Raw genomic sequence first — 18,542 nt, 5'->3', positions numbered from 1 at the left:
TACGGTTTTGCCTTTATGAGAGGCACGGCCGTGCCTGTCGGAAAGGAAAATAACGCGTTTTTTGTTTTTTTTCTATGGCGAGAGGAATGGTTTTTTGGTCTGGCTTTTTCATGAAAAAAGGTTCATCCAAATCTATCGACATGAAATCTAGTTTTGAAGATCTCAACACGAAAAATTCAATAATGAAAATGGTTCGAGATTTGGATGTCCGATTTAGAAGATAAAGCGTTTAAAAATATGAATCTACGAAAAAAAACTCTCAGGTTACAACAAGTGACATGCAGGGCCGGCCCATAGGCAGGGGCAACGGGGCGGCCGCCCTGGGCCCCTGGGAGGGAGGGACCTCGTCCCAGGTAGTATTACATATATATATATATCAGTATATTTTTTATTTAGATCCAGAAAAATAGGAGGAAGAAAAAAGGCACAAACCCACAACATAGATAGCTTTCCCGGACCCAAAAAATCGGTCCCTAGTTCACTATGCTGCTGCAGCACTCCATCGATCACCTACGATCATCTCGCCTCCTTGGCTCCTAAAAAAATCTTGCCTCCTCTGCTCCTCCCCCAAATTCTCCAATCCTGAAGAATAGCGTCGTCGCTCCCGTTCACTTCCAAATTCGAGATGGTACTCCCATGCATCCATTAATGTTGACCGATGGTGCTATTCCCTTCCCCAACCACCTCTCGTAGCATCCTCAGTGTTCCCCATCAATAGACGTTTGAGGCATCACCACATCAGAGATGGTACATCTCCCTCCTTAGCATAATCAAGTACTCTTTTCATTCGCTGTTAAACAACCCGCCTCTCCATTTCTGATTGCTCCACCTGACATCTTCAATTCTTCTCTTCCTAGTTCCTATTTTTTGTTGGTATGTTCTTCGAACATTCATTGGATCCAAGGAAACTACATCGACAATTCGACATCAAGCCATATGCCCATACCCAAATGCTTTTGTTCCATGTATTAACAATTTTTCTGCAATTATTTGGTGACATGTGTTCTAACAAATGTTTATCTGTGAGAAAAGAAAGTGAAAAAAACATAAACGGTTCAAGTTGCTATCAGTTTTGACAATGTTTTCATACTTAGAAGAGCAAGATGATAGTCTCTTTGTGCAACTTAAAAGAACACTCTTTTGTAGAACTATATTATTTTCATACTATTATGATGTAGTTTTCTCGACTATTAATTTATGCTAGGTACATAATTATTTTCGAAATATAATATATTCTTAATTTTTATTTGTATACAAAGACCCCATTTATCGTTTCGTCCCAGTATGGACCGGCATTGTGACATGAATGTAGTACATTAGGCAACATAAATAGGTGAAAGTGATCTTTTGAAAGAAGTACTCACTAATTAGTGATTTCAACATGCATGTCTTTCTTCCGATCCCGTCCACCTCTTCTCCTCGTGCTCGTCGCCAGCGACAGCGTGCGTCCCACTCCCACCCGACGCATCTCTTCTTGCTCGGTCCTCTCCTCAGGATCCTCCATCGCGGGGAGCTCCGCAGGTCAGAACCCGAATCCTGCAGCAACCGCGTTAGTAGGCCGCTAAGTTTCCCTTTTATCTGTGCATTCCCGTCAGATTCCCCAATGATCAGTGTGTCTGTCGTTCCAGCTTCAACCGATGCTTCTGGCGGACTTGGGTGTTCTTCCCAGCCATGTCACGGATCGGAGATTCGATGCCGAGGGAGCGGTGAGTTTGTTATCTCCGCCGCGATAAGTACTATTTCTGCATCTCTGTTGCCACTTAGCTAGCCTTGATTTGGATTGGAGGAGCTTGGCCGGGGGCAGATTAGATGCCTCCTTTCGGGGGAGCATTTGACTTTGTGGTCTAACCGCCGTTTAGTTGAATTTTAAGTTGAACTTACCAAAATATTTGGAAGCTCAAAACGCAGGGATAGGAAAAACGTAGGGATATCATGCATCCGGAATTCCTACAGGAACTAAAATCACAGGATAGCCCTAGAACTGTTGTTTGGATGTCAAGCAGGAAAAACACATAAATTGTATTCTGAAATTCTAAAATTCTACTCCCTCCGTCCCATATTAGTTGTCTCTCAAACGGATGTATCTAGTGCTGAAATACGCCTGGATACATCCATTTCAGCGGCAGCTAATATGGATGGAGGGAGTTTGGAATAGCCCATGCCAAAAAGAAACACAGGGATAGGAAAAACGGAGGAACCAAAATTCTATGCAATAGCCCATTCAAAAGGAACGTAGAATTAGCAATTCCTTTATTCCAAACGGCACAAAATAAATATTTCCCGTAGGAATCCTATCCTTCAAAATTCCTATGTTTTTTCTTTGTTCCAAATGGGGCCTTTGAAATTTACGTAGCAGGATGCTTCTCTACTTTTTATTCAAGCCTCAAGCCGACTATATCTGGAATTTAGCAGAATGGTTGCCTTGTTGAAGATCATGGGAAACAATTGGCCTGGTGTTAATCAGAGGGGAAAGGGGCTCTGAATGGTCAGCTGACTATTGCTTCACTCCTTTGCAGGTCTGTCAATTCAACAAGTCATTCAAGGAAGGCTGATGCGAATGTGGTAATGCCACGCTAGCCTGACACCCTGAATGACGTTACTCTTGATTTCTTTGAAGTTTTTTTTTCTTCGAGAAAACGCAAAAGAGTTTGCGTTTCATTTCATTGAACAGGAAGAGAACAGCAGTACAGGTACAACCTCCCAGGAGGAGGGACACACGCACACACATCATCGTCCTCACCAAACGAGCAGGTGAGGAGGTGCTACGAACTACAGGCCACAACGACGAAAGGTCTTACCTTGTCCAGCCTCCAACCATGAATGGCGAGGTAGCTAGACTCAGAGCCTCAAGGCCGCGTCACAGCCGTTGCCAGGCGCCTCCGAAGAAGACCGCATCTCCAGGGCTGTCCGGGCCAACGTACCTTCCACCCATATGTGCCTAGGAGACGACAGGTGGATGGCAGGACCCAGCCAGAACTAGCGAAGCCATCGTCTTGGACATGCCGGCGCCGGCGTACATTGCGCCCTGGATGCCCACGCTCTATGCCGCAGCCCTCATCACAACATCGCAGTACCAACAAGCCTCGCCGGAAAGACCAGGGAGGCCACCATCTCCAGCTGCAGCTTCAGCGACTCCAAATGCAACCCAAGCAGCACCTTCAAGAAGGGAACGGCGCTGAGACGCCGCCGCTGCCTTGTCCAATGAAGGACCAAGGGTTTCCCCCGGTGCTCGAGGAGAGGATCTAGTCCGGGCCATGACAGCGCCTCCATGGAGGTAACGGCACCCTCACGTGTCGCCGGTGTCAGCGCAGGCCATCGCCGCGCAGGGATTTCGTACCGGCCCAAGACCAGAACCCCAAATACCTCTAAAGCAGAGCAGACAGGAGACGGGGGAGCAGATCGCCGGAGACCACCACCAGCACCAAGAGGGAAACCACGTATCATCACCGTTGATGAAGGGAAGCACCGGCCAACGCAGTGTAGCAGCCGCCTGATGGCTGCCAAACAAGGCCAAACACTGCAGGGGGGCGCGTTGAGCAGGGCTAGTGGCGCCGTCGCATGGGCCTGCCACCTGCACCATGTCGCCGCCAACCATGGCCGCCGCCGCGCTGGCCCGCAGCCTCCGTCACCCGGATCCGCTGGGGCACAACCAAGCAGCCGCGGACGCACCCCCAAAGGGTCGCACCGCCCGCGTGCTCGCCATGCCAGATCTAGAGGCCCGACCCTCTGGATCTGGGGCCGCCGTCGTGAAACCCTAGGCCCGGAGAAGCACAGCTCCGTCAGCCTCGTCGAGCCCCACGCTCGAGGGGGAAGGCCGCCTGGGAGCGAAGTCCCGCCGCCGCCGGATACGCCAGGGCTTTGCCCAGCGTGGAGCACCGGTGGCGGCAGTTTCATCTTTCGATATATGAACTTTTATTGCCTTGTCGCTGCCTGTTCTTCATGGATATTCAAAGCAAGTTTTCTCAGAATTCATGCAAGGACCTTAACGTCAGGACAAAAATGTACATCTTGCTTTGGGCCATCATCAGGGAGGACACACTTAATTTATGCTCACTTTATCTTTGTCTCTACATTGGCAATTCTATATATTTATTGCCTTCTAGGGTGAATGTGAAGGTTGAGGTAATCGGCCCACCAACAATGTGTCTAATGGCGATCTCTGCACCAACTGTTATATTACTATAGAAGATAAGAAGTACTCCCTCTGTTCCTAAATACAAGTCTTTTTAGAGATTTCATTAGAGACTATATACGGAGCAAAATGAGTGAATCTACACTCTAAAGTATGTCTATATACATCCGTATATAGTCCATAGTAGAATCTTTAAAAAAACTTATATTTAGGAACGGAGGGAGTAGTAAGTAGAAGTTCTGTTTTTGCTTTGGCTTAATCCATTATAAACCTTGATTCAGATTATATTTAATCCATTATTGTGATCAATTTGAGTGGTCAGTTAGCTTCTTGATAGTTTTGTTTATTTAGTTGCAGTCTATGCTCTATTTGAAATTTTGATTATTGATGCAGAGTGGTACACCACATGACACTGCCAAACATTGCCACGGTGAAGAGTTGGGAAACATAGGTAATATGCTTTAGCGCAATGCAAGTTCATTATGAAAGGGGAGGATGCTGTATTCCGAATTATTAGGTAGCTCTATTTTGCCATCTACATATATGTTCGTCACAACTTCGGAATACATCATCTCCCCTTTTATATGTCTTGTATGACAAGTTTATTAGAGATAGAATAGAATCAATACTGATTTGCATGAGGTATGTTCCGGCATTACTACTATATTGATTTATAGTTCATGTTGCCAATGTACTTATAGATGTATGCCCTCCGTGGCTTAAGCAACACAGTCAATTATTCCACATAAGTCTATCCTTCCTTCAGAAACTGTTGGCTAGCAGACCAGTTCTAGCTTTCTAAGTAAATAGTAAGAAAGATTATTTGTTACTCATATATATAATTAGTCCATGTGATGCACCTTGCTTATAATGTCTTTTTCTTGAGGATCGCTTACAATGTCATACGGTTCTAACTGTACACAGAAATAGTATCCATGTGTCATGTGTGTCAACTCACACACCTTTCATGCTTACTTCAGGAAAGAAAACAGATAAAACAGCCAAGCTAATCTTAGACTTGTTTCTTTAAGTTGATATATACTCATTCCATGCCCTTGACTAGCAGGGTATGGATTGAACGTTCATAAGCTCACATTCCAAACCGGGTTGGCACTACGGGTGCACCATTCCTATCGTATTGTTGTTCTGCCACATGCATTTGCCTATCTCCTTCTGTTTGCATCTATGACTACCATGTGTACTGCTATTGGTTCTGTTGGGTTATCTCCATAGAACACAATTGGAATGATTGTTGGTTTATATTATGTTTCTCTGTTTGAAACAGGAGGACAACTTTGCAAGAATGATGGCCACTCCTTCAAGGAGAGCTGCAGTATCACAAATTCTGAAGTCCTCACCAGAGTGAAATGGTCAGAAGAGGAAAGTTATTTAGGCTAGAACTTTCATCATTTCCTGTGAATCTTGATGTCCTTCTGAACTTTATTTTCCCTCCTAATGCCTGCTGACAAGCAAATTTGATTTTCCTTTCAGGAAGATAAGATGCTCACTCAAATGATCAACAAACATGGGCTGAAAAACTGGCAAACTGTCGCACATGCTATACCTGGCCGAAGTGCACCACAATGCCGACAAAGGTAAAACAAAGTGTTTGGTTGATTCCAGTGCAATTTCTAGACATGATACTCTTTGCTTCACTCTCTATGTGAGTGAGAACCTGCACTCTGCTTGAAATTCATCAATTAACTAATGTTTGCTAGTTACCACAAGCTGCGATCTATCACCTCCACAGTAGTGACTTGTTTATTCTTCATCATTGTCTGTTAGCCTACCTCTGTTGATACATTTGCATGTTGCGTGTACTGCTCAGTTTGGAACGTTTCTATTTGAAGGCCAGGTGTTATGACCAGAGGCCCAGTTAGCCAAACTGGCCCCGTTATCCTAATAATATTAGGGGCTTAGCCCAGTTTATTATAGCCTAGGGAACTTATATATGGTCATGTAATCAACGCTTTTGAGATTAAGCAAAGATCAATCTATTTTGATCGGCTCCAACTAGGAGCCGGTGCCCTAACCCTAGCCGCCTCTTCCATCGCGCCGCCGCCCCCATCCGTGCGAGATGGCGTCCCTGCGCCGGCGACCACAGCCGATCCCCTCTTTCCCCTACAACCTCCGGCCAAGACCCGGTAGAACCCTAGTTTCTACCAGTTTGGTATCAGATAGCTTCGGTGCGATCATGTCTTCGCCGCCGCCCACCTCAACCCTTCCGCTGCCGTCCACCACCACCACCCCGATGACCACCACGGCCGGCGCTCCGCAACTGCCCGCGCCGGCCTCTTCTGCCGCGCCGCTTCCTGCTGTCCTCACCCCGGAGGAATTGACCGGCGCGATCCGCGACTTGGCCACCGCCGTTCAGGGTATCCGGCTCTACCTGGCCGTCCCCTATGGGCCGCAGCCGGTCGCACCACCACCAGACCGCGCCGGGCCGTCGTGGATGCCCTGGCAGCCGCCACAGCTGGCGGCAACCGCCGCGCTCGCCTGGCCGCTGCAGCTGCCTCCGCCACCCTCTGCCGGGCCGCTGCAGCCGACCCTGCAACTGCCGCCGCCGCCACAAACCACCTCCGGGCCGGGCCCTACCTCTGCGCGGGGGGTGCCGATCCACCAGCTCCGGTTTCCCCCCTCGCCGTCGCCTCTATCGGCCTGGGTGACCGGGTCGTCACAGCCGGTGTACACGACGGCCTCGGCCCGCCGCACATCCAGTCGCCACCGGCGCCACCCCCGCAGTACAACGTGCCCTCCAGCTTCGCCGGCCCTGATGGGTACCCGGCGCCGACCCCTGCACTACTCCGCGCCGATGAGCCGTACTACCAGGGCGGCCATACCCACACGCCGCCGTGCTTCGCCAAACTGGACTTCGCCACCTATGACGGCACTGAGGACCCCCTGAGCTGGCTCAACCAATGTGACCAGTTTTTTCGGGGGCAACGGACGCCAGTGTCGGATCGTACCTGACTCGCTTCCTATCACCTCCGAGGCGTCGCACAGACGTGGTATTATGCTCTCGAGCAGGACGAGGGCGGCATGCCTCCATTGGAGCGTTTCCGCGAGCTCTGCCTCCCACGCTTCGGGCCTCCGATCCAAGGGAGCCGGTTGGCGGAGCTTGGCCGCCTACCCTTCACCTCCACGGTGCAGGACTTCGCCGACCGCTTCCAGGCCCTGGCGTGTCACGCGCCTGGCGTGACGACTCGCCAGCGGGCCGAGCTCTTCGTCGGGGGCCTCCCCGACCACATCCGCGTGGACGTCGAGATGCGCGGACCACAGGACATCCAGACGGCCATGTACTATGCCCGCGCGTTGGAGCAGCGGGTGGTGGCTATGCAGCAGGCGTTCCCGGCCCAGGCACCTCGCCCACCCCCTCAGCCGGCTATGTCTGCACCCAGCCGGCGACAAGGACGCCCGCCACAGCAGCAACTCGACCGTTCCGTCGGCTAACCCCGGCCGAACAAAACGAGCGTCGTCGCCAGGGGTTATGTTTCAACTGCGATGAGCCCTACGTGCCAGGCCACGTCTGTCCACGCCTCTTCTACCTGGAGGCGGACGACTATGTCGCGGAGGATACAACTCCCTCCGAGCTTGCCGAGGCGGCAGCCCCGGCGTCAGCCATCGCTCTCATGGTCTCCCTGCATGCCCTTGCCGGCATACGAGCGGAAACAACGATGTTGTTGCCAGTGACGGTTAATGGGGAGCGCCTCTTAGCTCTCCTGGACACGGGCTCTACACACAACTTCCTGCCCGCATCTATTATGCGTCGCCTGGCCCTCCAGCCGACGGGCGGCGAGCAGCTCCGAGTTACCGTGGCTAATGGTGACCGTCTCCGCTGCCACGGAATTGCGCAACAGGTTCCCATCCTCATTGGCGACGAGTCCTTCGCCATCACGTGCGTCGGCATCAACTTGGGCGACTACGACTTCATCCTCGGCGTCGACTTCTTGCGGACGCTCGGACCCATCCTTTGGGACTTCGACGCATTGGCCATGACTTTCTGGCGTCAAGGGCGCATGGTGCAGTGGAAGGGCGAGGGTGGCACTTCTCCAGCAGTTCCCTCTCAGCTGTCGACCGCCATAGCAGACTCCGAGCCGCCCCTGTTGGCTCATCTCCTGCAGCGGCACGACGACCTTTTACTGGTGCTCCTTGTTCACAAGCCCGAGGGCTCGTGGCGTTTCTGCCTCGATTACCGTGCTCTCACTGCCACGACGACGAGGATCAATTTTCCTATACCGGTCGTGGAGGAGCTCCGGGAAGAGCCGCCAGGGCAACGCTTATTCCCTACGCTCGACTTGCGTTCTGGCTACCATCACGATCACTTCGAGTTTTTGGTGATGCCTTTCGGTCTCTCCAATGCGTCGGCGACATTCCAGGCCTTGATGCACGACGTACTTCGGACCACAGCTCAACCCTCCGAAGGCACCTTGGGAGCAGCTCAAGGAGTTCCGCCAACATTTTCTAGATGTCCAGCTCGAGGACGAGCTGTTTGCGCAGGCGGGGAGAAATGTTATGACCAGAGGCCCAGTTAGCCAAACTGGCCCCGTTATCCTAATAATATTAGGGGCTTAGCCCAGTTTATTATAGCCTAGGGAACTTATATATAGTCATGTAATCAACGCTTTTGAGATTAAGCAAAGATCAATCTATTTTGATCGGCTCCAACTAGGAGCCGGTGCCCTAACCCTAGCCGCCTCTTCCATCGCGCCGCCGCCCCCATCCGTGCGAGATGGCGTCCCTGCGCCGGCGACCACAGCCGATCCCTTCTTTCCCCTACAACCTCCGGCCAAGACCCGGTAGAACCCTAGTTTCTACCACCAGGTTCTTGGTGTGAAATTATTTGTGGCTTAGTCGGGGGGGGGGGGGGGGGGGGTTATATGCACAAATTGGTTCACAATTTTCCCTAATAATTTGGTTCTGACATCGAAGTGATTGCACCAAACTTCTGATTTGCACTAAGTGCCCTTCAGCATCAGGCTGCTTTGTGATTCAGTTTTTGTGTGGAAAACAGTGAAAGAAACATGTCATCTTATGTCAACATACCAAGGGGGAAAGATAACGGTACTATGCAAGGAATTTTTAGTCCTCGAATTTTTGTAATTTAACATATTATAGAGTTTTCTCAAGACTTGTGCTATCACAGCTTGTCTATAAATAAGGGCTTGAAGGTTTGTTACATTATTAAATTCTGTCAGACGGCACGCCCAGCAACTTTACTTCATATTATCAGTTAGAAGTCCGTAGGTTTGAGTAACAATGGGCATAATGGTAATAAACACAGGTGGAGATACAAAATAGACTCTGCAATAAACAAGGAGGCATGGTCGGAACAAGAGGAGTTGAGACTGATTCGTGCTCATCAAATCTATGGAACTAAATGGCGTGAGATGGTCAAACATTTTCCTGGGAGGTAAGGTTGGATGTTTCAACAAAAATCCGAATTGATGTTGCTGTTCCATTTAATTCTTCCCGTCGTAATAATTCAGGATGCATTTCTTCAAAATGCTGTTGGTACGATTGAATTATTTACATTGTGTTCATCCAGGACGAATGGTGCAATCAAAGAATATTGGAGAGGTCCTATGAAAAGAAAATTAAATTCATATTTATCGTCAGGTTTGCTTGAACAATTTCCAGACATTCTGGAAAACCTGTCAGGCACACAGAATAATAGTTTGGATATTCTGAAGGGGACTAAAGTTTCTGATATTCTGAATGATACTGAAGGTTTGTCCGAGAGAAATGAAATGCCGTCAGCTGTACCAAGAATTTCCATATCTGAACTAGGCTTCACAGAAATAGGTGAAAATGCTGATGTACCAGGGGGAGAAAGTGCAGATTTCATGTATGCTAGAGTGGCATCAGCCAAAGCCCCTGAAAACATAATCGCAAGATCTGAGCAGCATGCGAAAACCAGGAGGAAGTTGGATTTATTGTCAAGCCCAGTGGAACTCAAGTCATCCAGTCATGAAGTAAATTCTCAAAGGCCTCTACAGCAAAGGGAACAAATGAGTCCAGCTGTTGGTGGTGTCTCTCCATCAAATGGATGCCATGATGTTTTACCAAAAATCCCATCAAAATGTGCAAAGCCGGTTTTATCACCAACTGGTAGCTACCAACCCAGTGATGTTCATTCTGCGGAAACCTCAGATCCATGTTCATTAGAGCTAGACATATCAGATCTTATGGAAATGTCATACTTTGATAACTTGTTGATCTTTCCTCCTGGTTCTCCCCCTGATGGTAACTCAATGTAAAACGAGGAAAGTGACAATGACCAAAATTACAACCTCAGTTATATTCACTTGCACACTTTTGGCAAAAAAGGTGATGAGCTAAACTCACTGTTACTGCCATCGTCCTGTAAACTGACAGTTCCTGTATCATTTAGATGAAAATCTTTAGCCGAACAAAAGGTACAATGATATTCATGTCATAGTCACTTGTTTGAAGCAGGTAACCATGTTCTTTTGTTCTGCATCTTGTTTGATACTCACTTCGACCTATATTCCTATAATATAGTGTACATTGTTTGATACTCTCTTCATCCCATAACAGTGTACAGTAGTTTCTGCAAAAGTGAAGTTTCACAAACTTTGACCAATTTATAGAAAAAATTATCTATACCTACATCACCTGATATATATGAATGTAATGGTACTGATTTGGTATTGTATATGTTAACATTCTATAAACTTCCTTGAAGTTTACAAACCTTGACTTGAAGGATATTTATTTTGATTTGCGCAATTCGGTTTTAGTTCATTCTGCCAGCAAGGACGTGGATTTTTGGCTCTGGGAGCATACACTCCCTAATGAACAGTAAATTGAAATAAATAGTAAATAAAATTTAAATATTCTGATATTTTTGTAGATGTTCATGTTAGTGTAGCAAAGTAGCAAATGTGCTTGACAATTTGCAAGCGAGTGCTTCATTGTCGAAAAAAAAAAATTAAGTGTAACAGTTGGAGGTAACATTTGGGGTTTGACTTGTTTTTTGCACAGGCCATAATGCTCAAGTTTTCCCTTGGTGTGGCAAACACACATATATATTTTTTATTTCACATTTGTAAAATACATTTTTGGCACACAGAAGCATGTGCTCCCTAGAGCCAAAATAGATTTCTGTTCCAACGATTCTTATATTATCCTGCACATTAATACAAAACATGAAGAAAAAATGAAAGGGGAGCATCATCTAAAACATTTCTTGGTTGTTTGGCTAGCGATGGTAAGCGCTCAGTTTAGAAAACAAGTTTTACTAGGAAAAACGATTTTACTAACTTTTATGTTAAGTACGCTAACGTAAAAACAAGTTTGGGGTATGAGAGTCTAAGACTCTTTGTACTCCTCGTTTGTGTTGGAAATCAACCACGACACCTAGTGGATAACTTCTGCATTCCTGATCCTACGGCATTGATCCTACGGCACTCCAACCACTTCATGCAATACGTGCGCCTCCTTCCATGCAAGCGCCACTTCATGCAATACGTGCGCCTCCTTCCATGCATGTAGCTTCTGGCTAGCTCTTGTAGTCGTATTGTTGCACCAATTTATTAAGTACATCCAGAAGATCCTTCCTCAACTCTGTGTGAGAAAGTAATCTCAGAGCCAATTATTCAATTTAAGTCATAGTTTTAGTTGTATTAGATCGGGATACAACTTTAAGTTGTCATGTTATTGTGGACATGACTACTTAAATAGACCGGGATACAACTTCAAGTCATTCTGTTATCGTGGACATGGCTATTTGAATAATTCAATCATCCGTACACGTATGTACACATTTTCCAACACGCTCGATTATGTCGGTGTTCTAAGAAACAGGGTCCTTAGTCCCCCTGACTTAAGCACGGGCAGTCGCGGCCCTCGGATGGCAACTTCTTGCCCGGCTCACTACGAACCCCGAAACAAACCAAGACCAAGACCTTGCTCACGGTGCCTGGCAAGATCCTAGCCCGCCAAGCCGCTACTCCACCTCACCACGGGGCTGATTGTCTACATCAGCCGAGGTGTCGAGCGGGCAGGCGGATATGCAGAGCTCACAAGGTCACATGGCCGTAGCAGCGGGGGGGTCCCAGCGGTGATGACACCCGTCTCGCAGCGTGACAGCAGGATAGAGAAGGTAGCTGGACGAACGACACAGGGAGAGAGGCAATCCTTGCAGGAAGACGTCGCCCACGTGCCACCTCATGGCGCATTCAACGCGCCTGTTGCAGCCCGTCTGAGTTAGGTATTTCCCACTACCTATTTTGGCAAGCAGTCCCGTCCCTGTAGTACGCACTGCACACACAGTAAAAAGACCGTTTTAGCAACTGTGGCAACCCCTTTACCCTATAAAAGGAGGTCCATGGCCACCGGAAAAAAGGTCGACACCCTGTTTAATCACACGTGTAGCTGAGCCCCTCGAGCATCCTTGCCGGGCAGCTGCGCTCCTACACTCAACCTACCTAATCAAATACCACCACCAACATGACGTAGGGTTTTACACTCGTGAGCGGTCCGAACCTGTATAAACTGATTCGCATGTGATTTGGCCGACTCATGTTCTGCATGCACGAAAGCCCTCATGCAGAATCGTAAAGGGGCCTCCCAGGTCCCATAGAACGTCGTCGGTCTATTCCATCAACATCTTTGGCACGCTAGGTAGGGGGCTCTTCTTTGTGCGTACCTTCACCGACACTTCCGCGTGCCTTCATCAACGCTCATGGGACCTAAGAGAACCAGGGGTGGCCTAACGGCCGCCCCTTGGATGTCCAAGCTACCCACGTCAACTGCAACGAGTGACGAGGGCGAGGGTGGTCACCATGCGCATCATGCTGGTGAACGTAGCCATAACATTGCGTGGAGCCCCGCGAGCCATGGCCCAGACCCTGCCGTCGTGCTAGCGCAAAGTGCTCCGGCGGTGGCCGAGGGCGACACCGCGGCCTGTCGCTGCGGCAACGGCGACATGACTTCCTCCGCGCCCCTCAATAGACAACCACGACCCGCACCCCCGATATGACGACCCGATGAGTCGCACGGATAAGACCCCTACGCAAGGAACGCACGACCACGCTCGGCCACCTCCCCCTGGTGAGGACCACCGATGGGCGACAACGTGGGAGGGTGCTCCTTCTGGTAGTGTTAGGAGTAAGAGCGCTACAGGCGCCTCAGCCCGCCCGGTCCATAAGATCGCGGGAGAAGCTCTAGCGTAGGCTCAGCTGTTGCTGAAATTTTCGCCTGTGCCAAAGATGATGGAGGATTGGAGGGTGACCATCTGGAGCGTGGTGAGCTTCACCAACAAGGACAAGCCAGACGCGACATGCTCCTGAGCGCGCGCGGTGCGCGGCTCCTGCGGGGCCTACTGTCGGGCCCAACGTCGGTGGAGCACACATGGTGCATGACCCCCACGACAGCAACAGGTTACCCGCTGGGCCGACATGCAAGACGAAGTGTCTCAAGCCTCGATGGACCCACGGCTAAAGCAAGATCAACATCGGATCTTGAAGGACTGGCAGAAGGCGGATGCGCACAACACAATCGAGAGGCGATGTGAGTCACGCTGCCAGTCCGATGGTTGTGCGGATCCAGTCATTGAGGATCCAGCGCCCAGGGCGCCCGGTAGCCTACCTTACGAGGTAGGATGCCCCGCGTTCACCCGTGAGCTGCGACAAGTCCGTTGACCTTCTAGCAGGGCCTTCAAGCCAGAACTGCTGGACAAGTACAACGAAAACATCATTCCATCAGAGTTCCTAGGCATCTACACCATTGCGGTGCAAGCTCCCAGGGGACGAGACGAGAAGGTTCCCGCCAATTACTTTTCGTTGGCGCTCAAACCCAACGTGCGAAGTTGGCTGATGAACTTGCCGGAGGGGTCCATCTCCTCCTAGGCGGACGTGTGCAACCAGTTGGTTGGGGCCTACCATGGGGGCCACAAGCTCCTAGGGTAGCCGAGCGATCTGCATGTTTTCGGGATGGCGAAACCTGTGCAAGTACATCCAGAGATTCAATCCCGTGCAACAAAACATCCCGGGCATCCACCCCGCTGCGGTGATTGCTACCTCTTGAGCTTGCGTTGGTTTTCCCTTGAAGAGGAAAGGGCGATGCAGTGAAGTAGATAAGTATTTCCCTCAGTTTGTTGAGGACCAAGTATCAATCCAGTAGGAGGAACAAGCAAGGCCCCAATCGTAGTACCTACACAAAGAATCAAACTCTTGCACCCAACGCTAAAAAGGGGTTGTCAGTCCCTTCAGAGTTATTTGCAAGGATGAGATCTGATAGAGATAGATATAAAAGATTGTGGAAACAAAAGTAAATAAATTGCAGCAAAGTATTTTTGGTATTTTTGGTTTATAGATCTGAAACTATAATATGGAAAATAGACCCGGGGGCCATAGGTTTCACTAGAGGCTTTCTCATAAAGGAAAATAATACGGTGGGTGAACAAATTACTTTCGAGCAATTGATAGAAAAAGCGAATAATTATGAAGATATCTAAGGAAATGATTATGCGTATAGGCATCACGTCCGTGACAAGTAGACCGAAATGATTCTGCATCTACTACTATTACTCCACACATCGACCGACTCCTGACTGCATCTAGAGTATTAAGTTCATGAAGAACAGAGTAACGCATTAAGTAAGATGACATGATGTAGAGGGATAAACTCAAGCAATATGATGAAAACCCCATCTTTTTATCCTCGATGGCAACAATATAATACGTGCCTCGCTACCCCTACTATGTCACTGGGTGAGGACACCGCAAGATTGAACCCAAAACTAAGCACTTCTCCCATTGCAAGAATTACCAATCCAGTTGGCCAAACCAAACCAATAACTCGAAGAGACTTGCTAAGATATGAAATCATGCATATAAGAATTCAGAAGAGACTCAAATAATATTCATAGATAATCTGAACATAAACTCACAATTCATCGGATCTTGACAAACACACCTCAAAAGAGTATTACATCGGATAGATCTCCATGAAGATCATGAAGAACATGGTATTGAAGATCAAAGAGAGAAGAATCCATCTAGCTACTAGCTATGGACCCTTAGGTCCGTGGTGAACTACTCACACATCGTTGGAGGGGCAATGGAGTTGATGTAGATGCCCTTCGTGGTCAATTCCCTCTCCGGCAGATTACCGTAAAAGACTCCCAGATTGGATCTCACGGGAAGAGAGACTCCCGGCGGCGGAAAAGTATTTGCGGGGCTCTTTTTTGCGATGGGGGAATATTTGGGAATTTATACTGATGTAATATTTATTGTATTACAACTTCTCCATGGTTCATACCCCCCGATATAACCCGTAGATTCATCAAAATAAGCAAACAACACAAAGAAAACAAAATCTATTAAAAACAAAACAGTGTAGCAATCCGTTTACTTCGAATACTTATGCAAATCGAAAAATTCTGAACAATTAGGAAAATCTTGGAAATTTGTAAATCAATCTTGTGTAAAAAATTCAGATCAAAAGCACGTTCCAGTGGATTTACAAAATTCCTGGACTGAGAGTGAAAGTTTCTATTTTCAGCAAAATCAACTTGCAAACACCGTAGACCATCCCGAAGGTCTTACTTGGCTCAAACACTAATTAAAACAAGAAAATACAATTATTACAGAGGTAATAATGCGTGCAACACTAAAAAACAGAAGCAAAATCATAAAAATAAAAGTAAAATTGGGTTGCCTCCCAACAAACGCTTTGTTTAACGCCCTTAGCTAGGCATAATGCAATAAATCTAGGTATTGTCATCTTTGGTATGAAACTCCTCAATCGTACACTTGTGAACCCTAGGAGATCCTTTGGTTTTATGAATAATCATAATCCTAGGTGAGAAATTCAGAATTTCACTTGTAGTAATAAGTTCCCAAATAAAGCTAGGGTGAACGCTTATCATCTTAAGATCTTCATCACCTTTTTAGAGGATTCACCCTTATTTTTAGGAACATAAACAAACCTGGCAGTCTTAGGAGGAGGAGTGGTTTTAATAGAGGCAAAGGCGGAACCTAAGTTGTTAATGATGTCCTCAAGCTTTCCAATTGTAGAAGAATCTAGATCAAATTTTTCATTAACCATGGGTTCCTTTTACCTTAGGCTTTTTAAAGTAACTCCTACCTTAGATCCATATTGAGTAATATGATTATGAATATTTTTGTCCAAGTTTTCAATGAGCTCAACGGTAGCAACTTTATTTTCAATGGCATCAAGCCTTCGCATCACATGTTCCAAAGTTAAGATTGTTTCATTAACCATTAGTGGGGGTGAACCTACCAGATTTGTCATAGCATTATAGGAATCCAAAGTGTGGCTACCCAAGAAGTTTCCTCCCATAATGGTATCCAAAACATATCTATTCCAAGGAGAGACACCCACATAAAAATTGCGAAGGAGAACAGTAGTAGATTGCATGCAAATAGATCTATTTTGAGCATTGCAAATTCTATACCAAGCATCTTTTAAGTTTTCTCCCTCCCTTTGCTTAAAATTAAGAACTTCATTCTCATGAATACTAGCGATTGTAGCAAGGCCAACCATGACTTTAAGTGATCTAACACCTAAGAAAATGAGAAGCAAACGAAAAGATGAACGGAAAAAGGGCGAATAAAAAGGCAAATCTTTTGGGTATTTTTCGATAATCGTTTTAGAAGTGGGGGAGAGGAAAACGAGAGGCAAATGACAAATAGAGTAAATACAAGATATGAGTTTGTGATGGGTACTTGGTAGGCTTGATCTTTCTACCTCTTGAGCTTGCATTGTTTTTCCCTTGAAGAGGAAAGGGTGATGCAACGAACTAGATAAGAATTTCCCTCAGTTTGTTGAGAACCAAGGTATTAATCCAGTAGGAGGTACAATCAAGGCCCCAATCATAGTACCTACACAAAGAATCAAACTCTTGCACCCAACGCTAAAATGGGGTTGTCAATCCCTTCAAAGTGATTTGCAAGGATGAGATCTGATAGAGATAAATATAAAAGATTGCGGAAACAAAAGTAAATAAATTGTAGCAAAGTATTTTTGGTATTTTTGGTTTATAGATCTGAAAGTATAATATGAAAAATAGACCTGGGGGCCATAGGTTTCACTAGACGCTTCTCTCATAAAGGAAAATAATACGGTGGGTAAACAAATTACTGTTGAGCAATTGATAGAAAAGCGAATAATTATGAAGATATCTAAGGCAATGATTATGCATATAGGTATTACGTCCGTGACAAGTAGACCGAAACGATTCTGCATCTACTACTATTACTCGACACATCGACCGACTCCTGACTGCATCTAGAGTATTAAGTTCATGAAGAAGAGAGTAATGCATTAAGTAAGATGACATGATGTATAAGGATGAACTCAAGCAATATGATGAAACCCCCATCTTTTATCCTCGATGGTAAGAATACAATACGTGCCTCGCTACCCCTACTATGTCACTGGGTGAGGACACCGCAAGATTGAACCCAAAACTAAGCACTTCTCCCATTGCAAGGGCCAAACCAAACCCATAACTCGAAGAGACTTGCTAAGATGTGAAATCATGCATATAAGAATTCAGAAGATACTCAAATAATATTCATAGATAATCTGAACATAAACTCACAATTCATCGGATCTTGACAAACACACCGCAAAAGAGTATTACATCGAATAGATCTCCATGAAGATCATGAAGAACTTGGTATTGAAGATCAAAGAGAGAGAATAAACCATCTAGCTACTAGATATGGACTCGTAGGTCTATGGTGAACTACTCACACATCATCACAGGGGGAATGGAGTTGATGTAGACACCCTCCATGATCAATGCCCTCTCCGGCAGATTACCGGAAAATGCTCACAAATTGAATCTCACACGAACAGAGGCTCCCGACGGCGGAAAAGTATTCGCATGGATCTTTTTTGCGATGGGGGAATATTTGGAAATTTATAGGCCAAAGAATAGGGTTAGGAGGTCTGCAGGGGACCCACAAGCCAGGGGGCGCAACCACCCCCCCAGGGCACGCCCCTGCAGGCTTGTGGCCTCCCGACATGTGCCGTGTCCCCTACTCCAAGTCTTCTGGAATTCTTCTGGTCCAAGAAAAATCTTCCCGGAGATTTTATTCTGTTCGGACTCTGTTTAATATTCCTTATCTGCAATACTCAAAAATATGGAAAAACAGAAATTGGCACTAGGCTCTAGATTAATAGGTTAGTCCCAAAAATAATATAAAAGAACATATTAATGCATATAAAACATCTAAAACAGAAAATATAATAGCATGGAACAATAAAAAATTATAGATACATTGGAGACGTATCAGTGATCGCCTCGTACCACAAGCACGTACGCAATCACTGCATGCACGAAGAGATGAGCATCAAGAAGGTCCGAGATGTCGCCGAGCTTTATGCTTTGGCCGACAAGTGCACGTGGCCT

General features: G+C 46.9%; 2 protein-coding genes across 5 annotated transcripts; both read left to right on the top strand.

The window, feature by feature from the left end:
• Nucleotides 1-1,361: 1,361 nt before the first annotated feature.
• Nucleotides 1,362-10,587, top strand: LOC123401135 (transcriptional activator Myb-like). 4 transcript variants are annotated; one of them, XM_045094862.1, is made up of 8 exons: nt 1,362-1,521; nt 1,629-1,706; nt 2,517-2,562; nt 4,526-4,583; nt 5,418-5,516; nt 5,628-5,727; nt 9,414-9,542; nt 9,678-10,587. In XM_045094862.1, the coding sequence occupies exons 1-8, from the start codon at nt 1,382-1,384 to the stop codon at nt 10,387-10,389; spliced, it is 1,362 nt and encodes a 453-aa protein (XP_044950797.1). In that variant the 5' UTR covers nt 1,362-1,381; the 3' UTR covers nt 10,390-10,587. The 4 variants fall into 4 exon arrangements, with proteins under 4 accessions (XP_044950797.1, XP_044950796.1, XP_044950798.1 ...); XM_045094861.1 differs by having other exon boundaries at nt 1,364-1,549; XM_045094863.1 differs by lacking the exon at nt 2,517-2,562 and having other exon boundaries at nt 1,364-1,549.
• Nucleotides 2,758-4,109, top strand: LOC123401136. The gene has a single exon (XM_045094865.1). The coding sequence runs from the start codon at nt 3,269-3,271 to the stop codon at nt 4,106-4,108; it is 840 nt and encodes a 279-aa protein (XP_044950800.1). The 5' UTR covers nt 2,758-3,268; the 3' UTR covers nt 4,109.
• Nucleotides 10,588-18,542: the final 7,955 nt, after the last annotated feature.

This window comes from Hordeum vulgare, chromosome 6H, assembly GCF_904849725.1.
Source record: "Hordeum vulgare subsp. vulgare chromosome 6H, MorexV3_pseudomolecules_assembly, whole genome shotgun sequence".
Classification (NCBI taxonomy): domain Eukaryota; kingdom Viridiplantae; phylum Streptophyta; class Magnoliopsida; order Poales; family Poaceae; genus Hordeum; species Hordeum vulgare.
The sequence above is the reverse complement of the archived record's forward strand: the minus strand, read 5'-3'. Positions and strand labels throughout refer to the sequence as shown.

Excerpts from the sequence above, each read along its gene's own strand:
- LOC123401135 (XM_045094861.1), top strand. The coding sequence starts at position 1,386 with ATGTCTTTCTTCCGATCCCGTCCACCTCTTCTCCTCGTGCTCGTCGCC. Across the intron at positions 1,550-1,628 it reads CCGAATCCTGCAGCAACCGC|CTTCAACCGATGCTTCTGGC; the intron begins GTTAGTAGGCCG and ends CTGTCGTTCCAG. Across the intron at positions 4,584-5,417 it reads TGAAGAGTTGGGAAACATAG|GAGGACAACTTTGCAAGAAT; the intron begins GTAATATGCTTT and ends TGTTTGAAACAG.
- LOC123401136 (XM_045094865.1), top strand. The coding sequence starts at position 3,269 with ATGGAGGTAACGGCACCCTCACGTGTCGCCGGTGTCAGCGCAGGCCAT.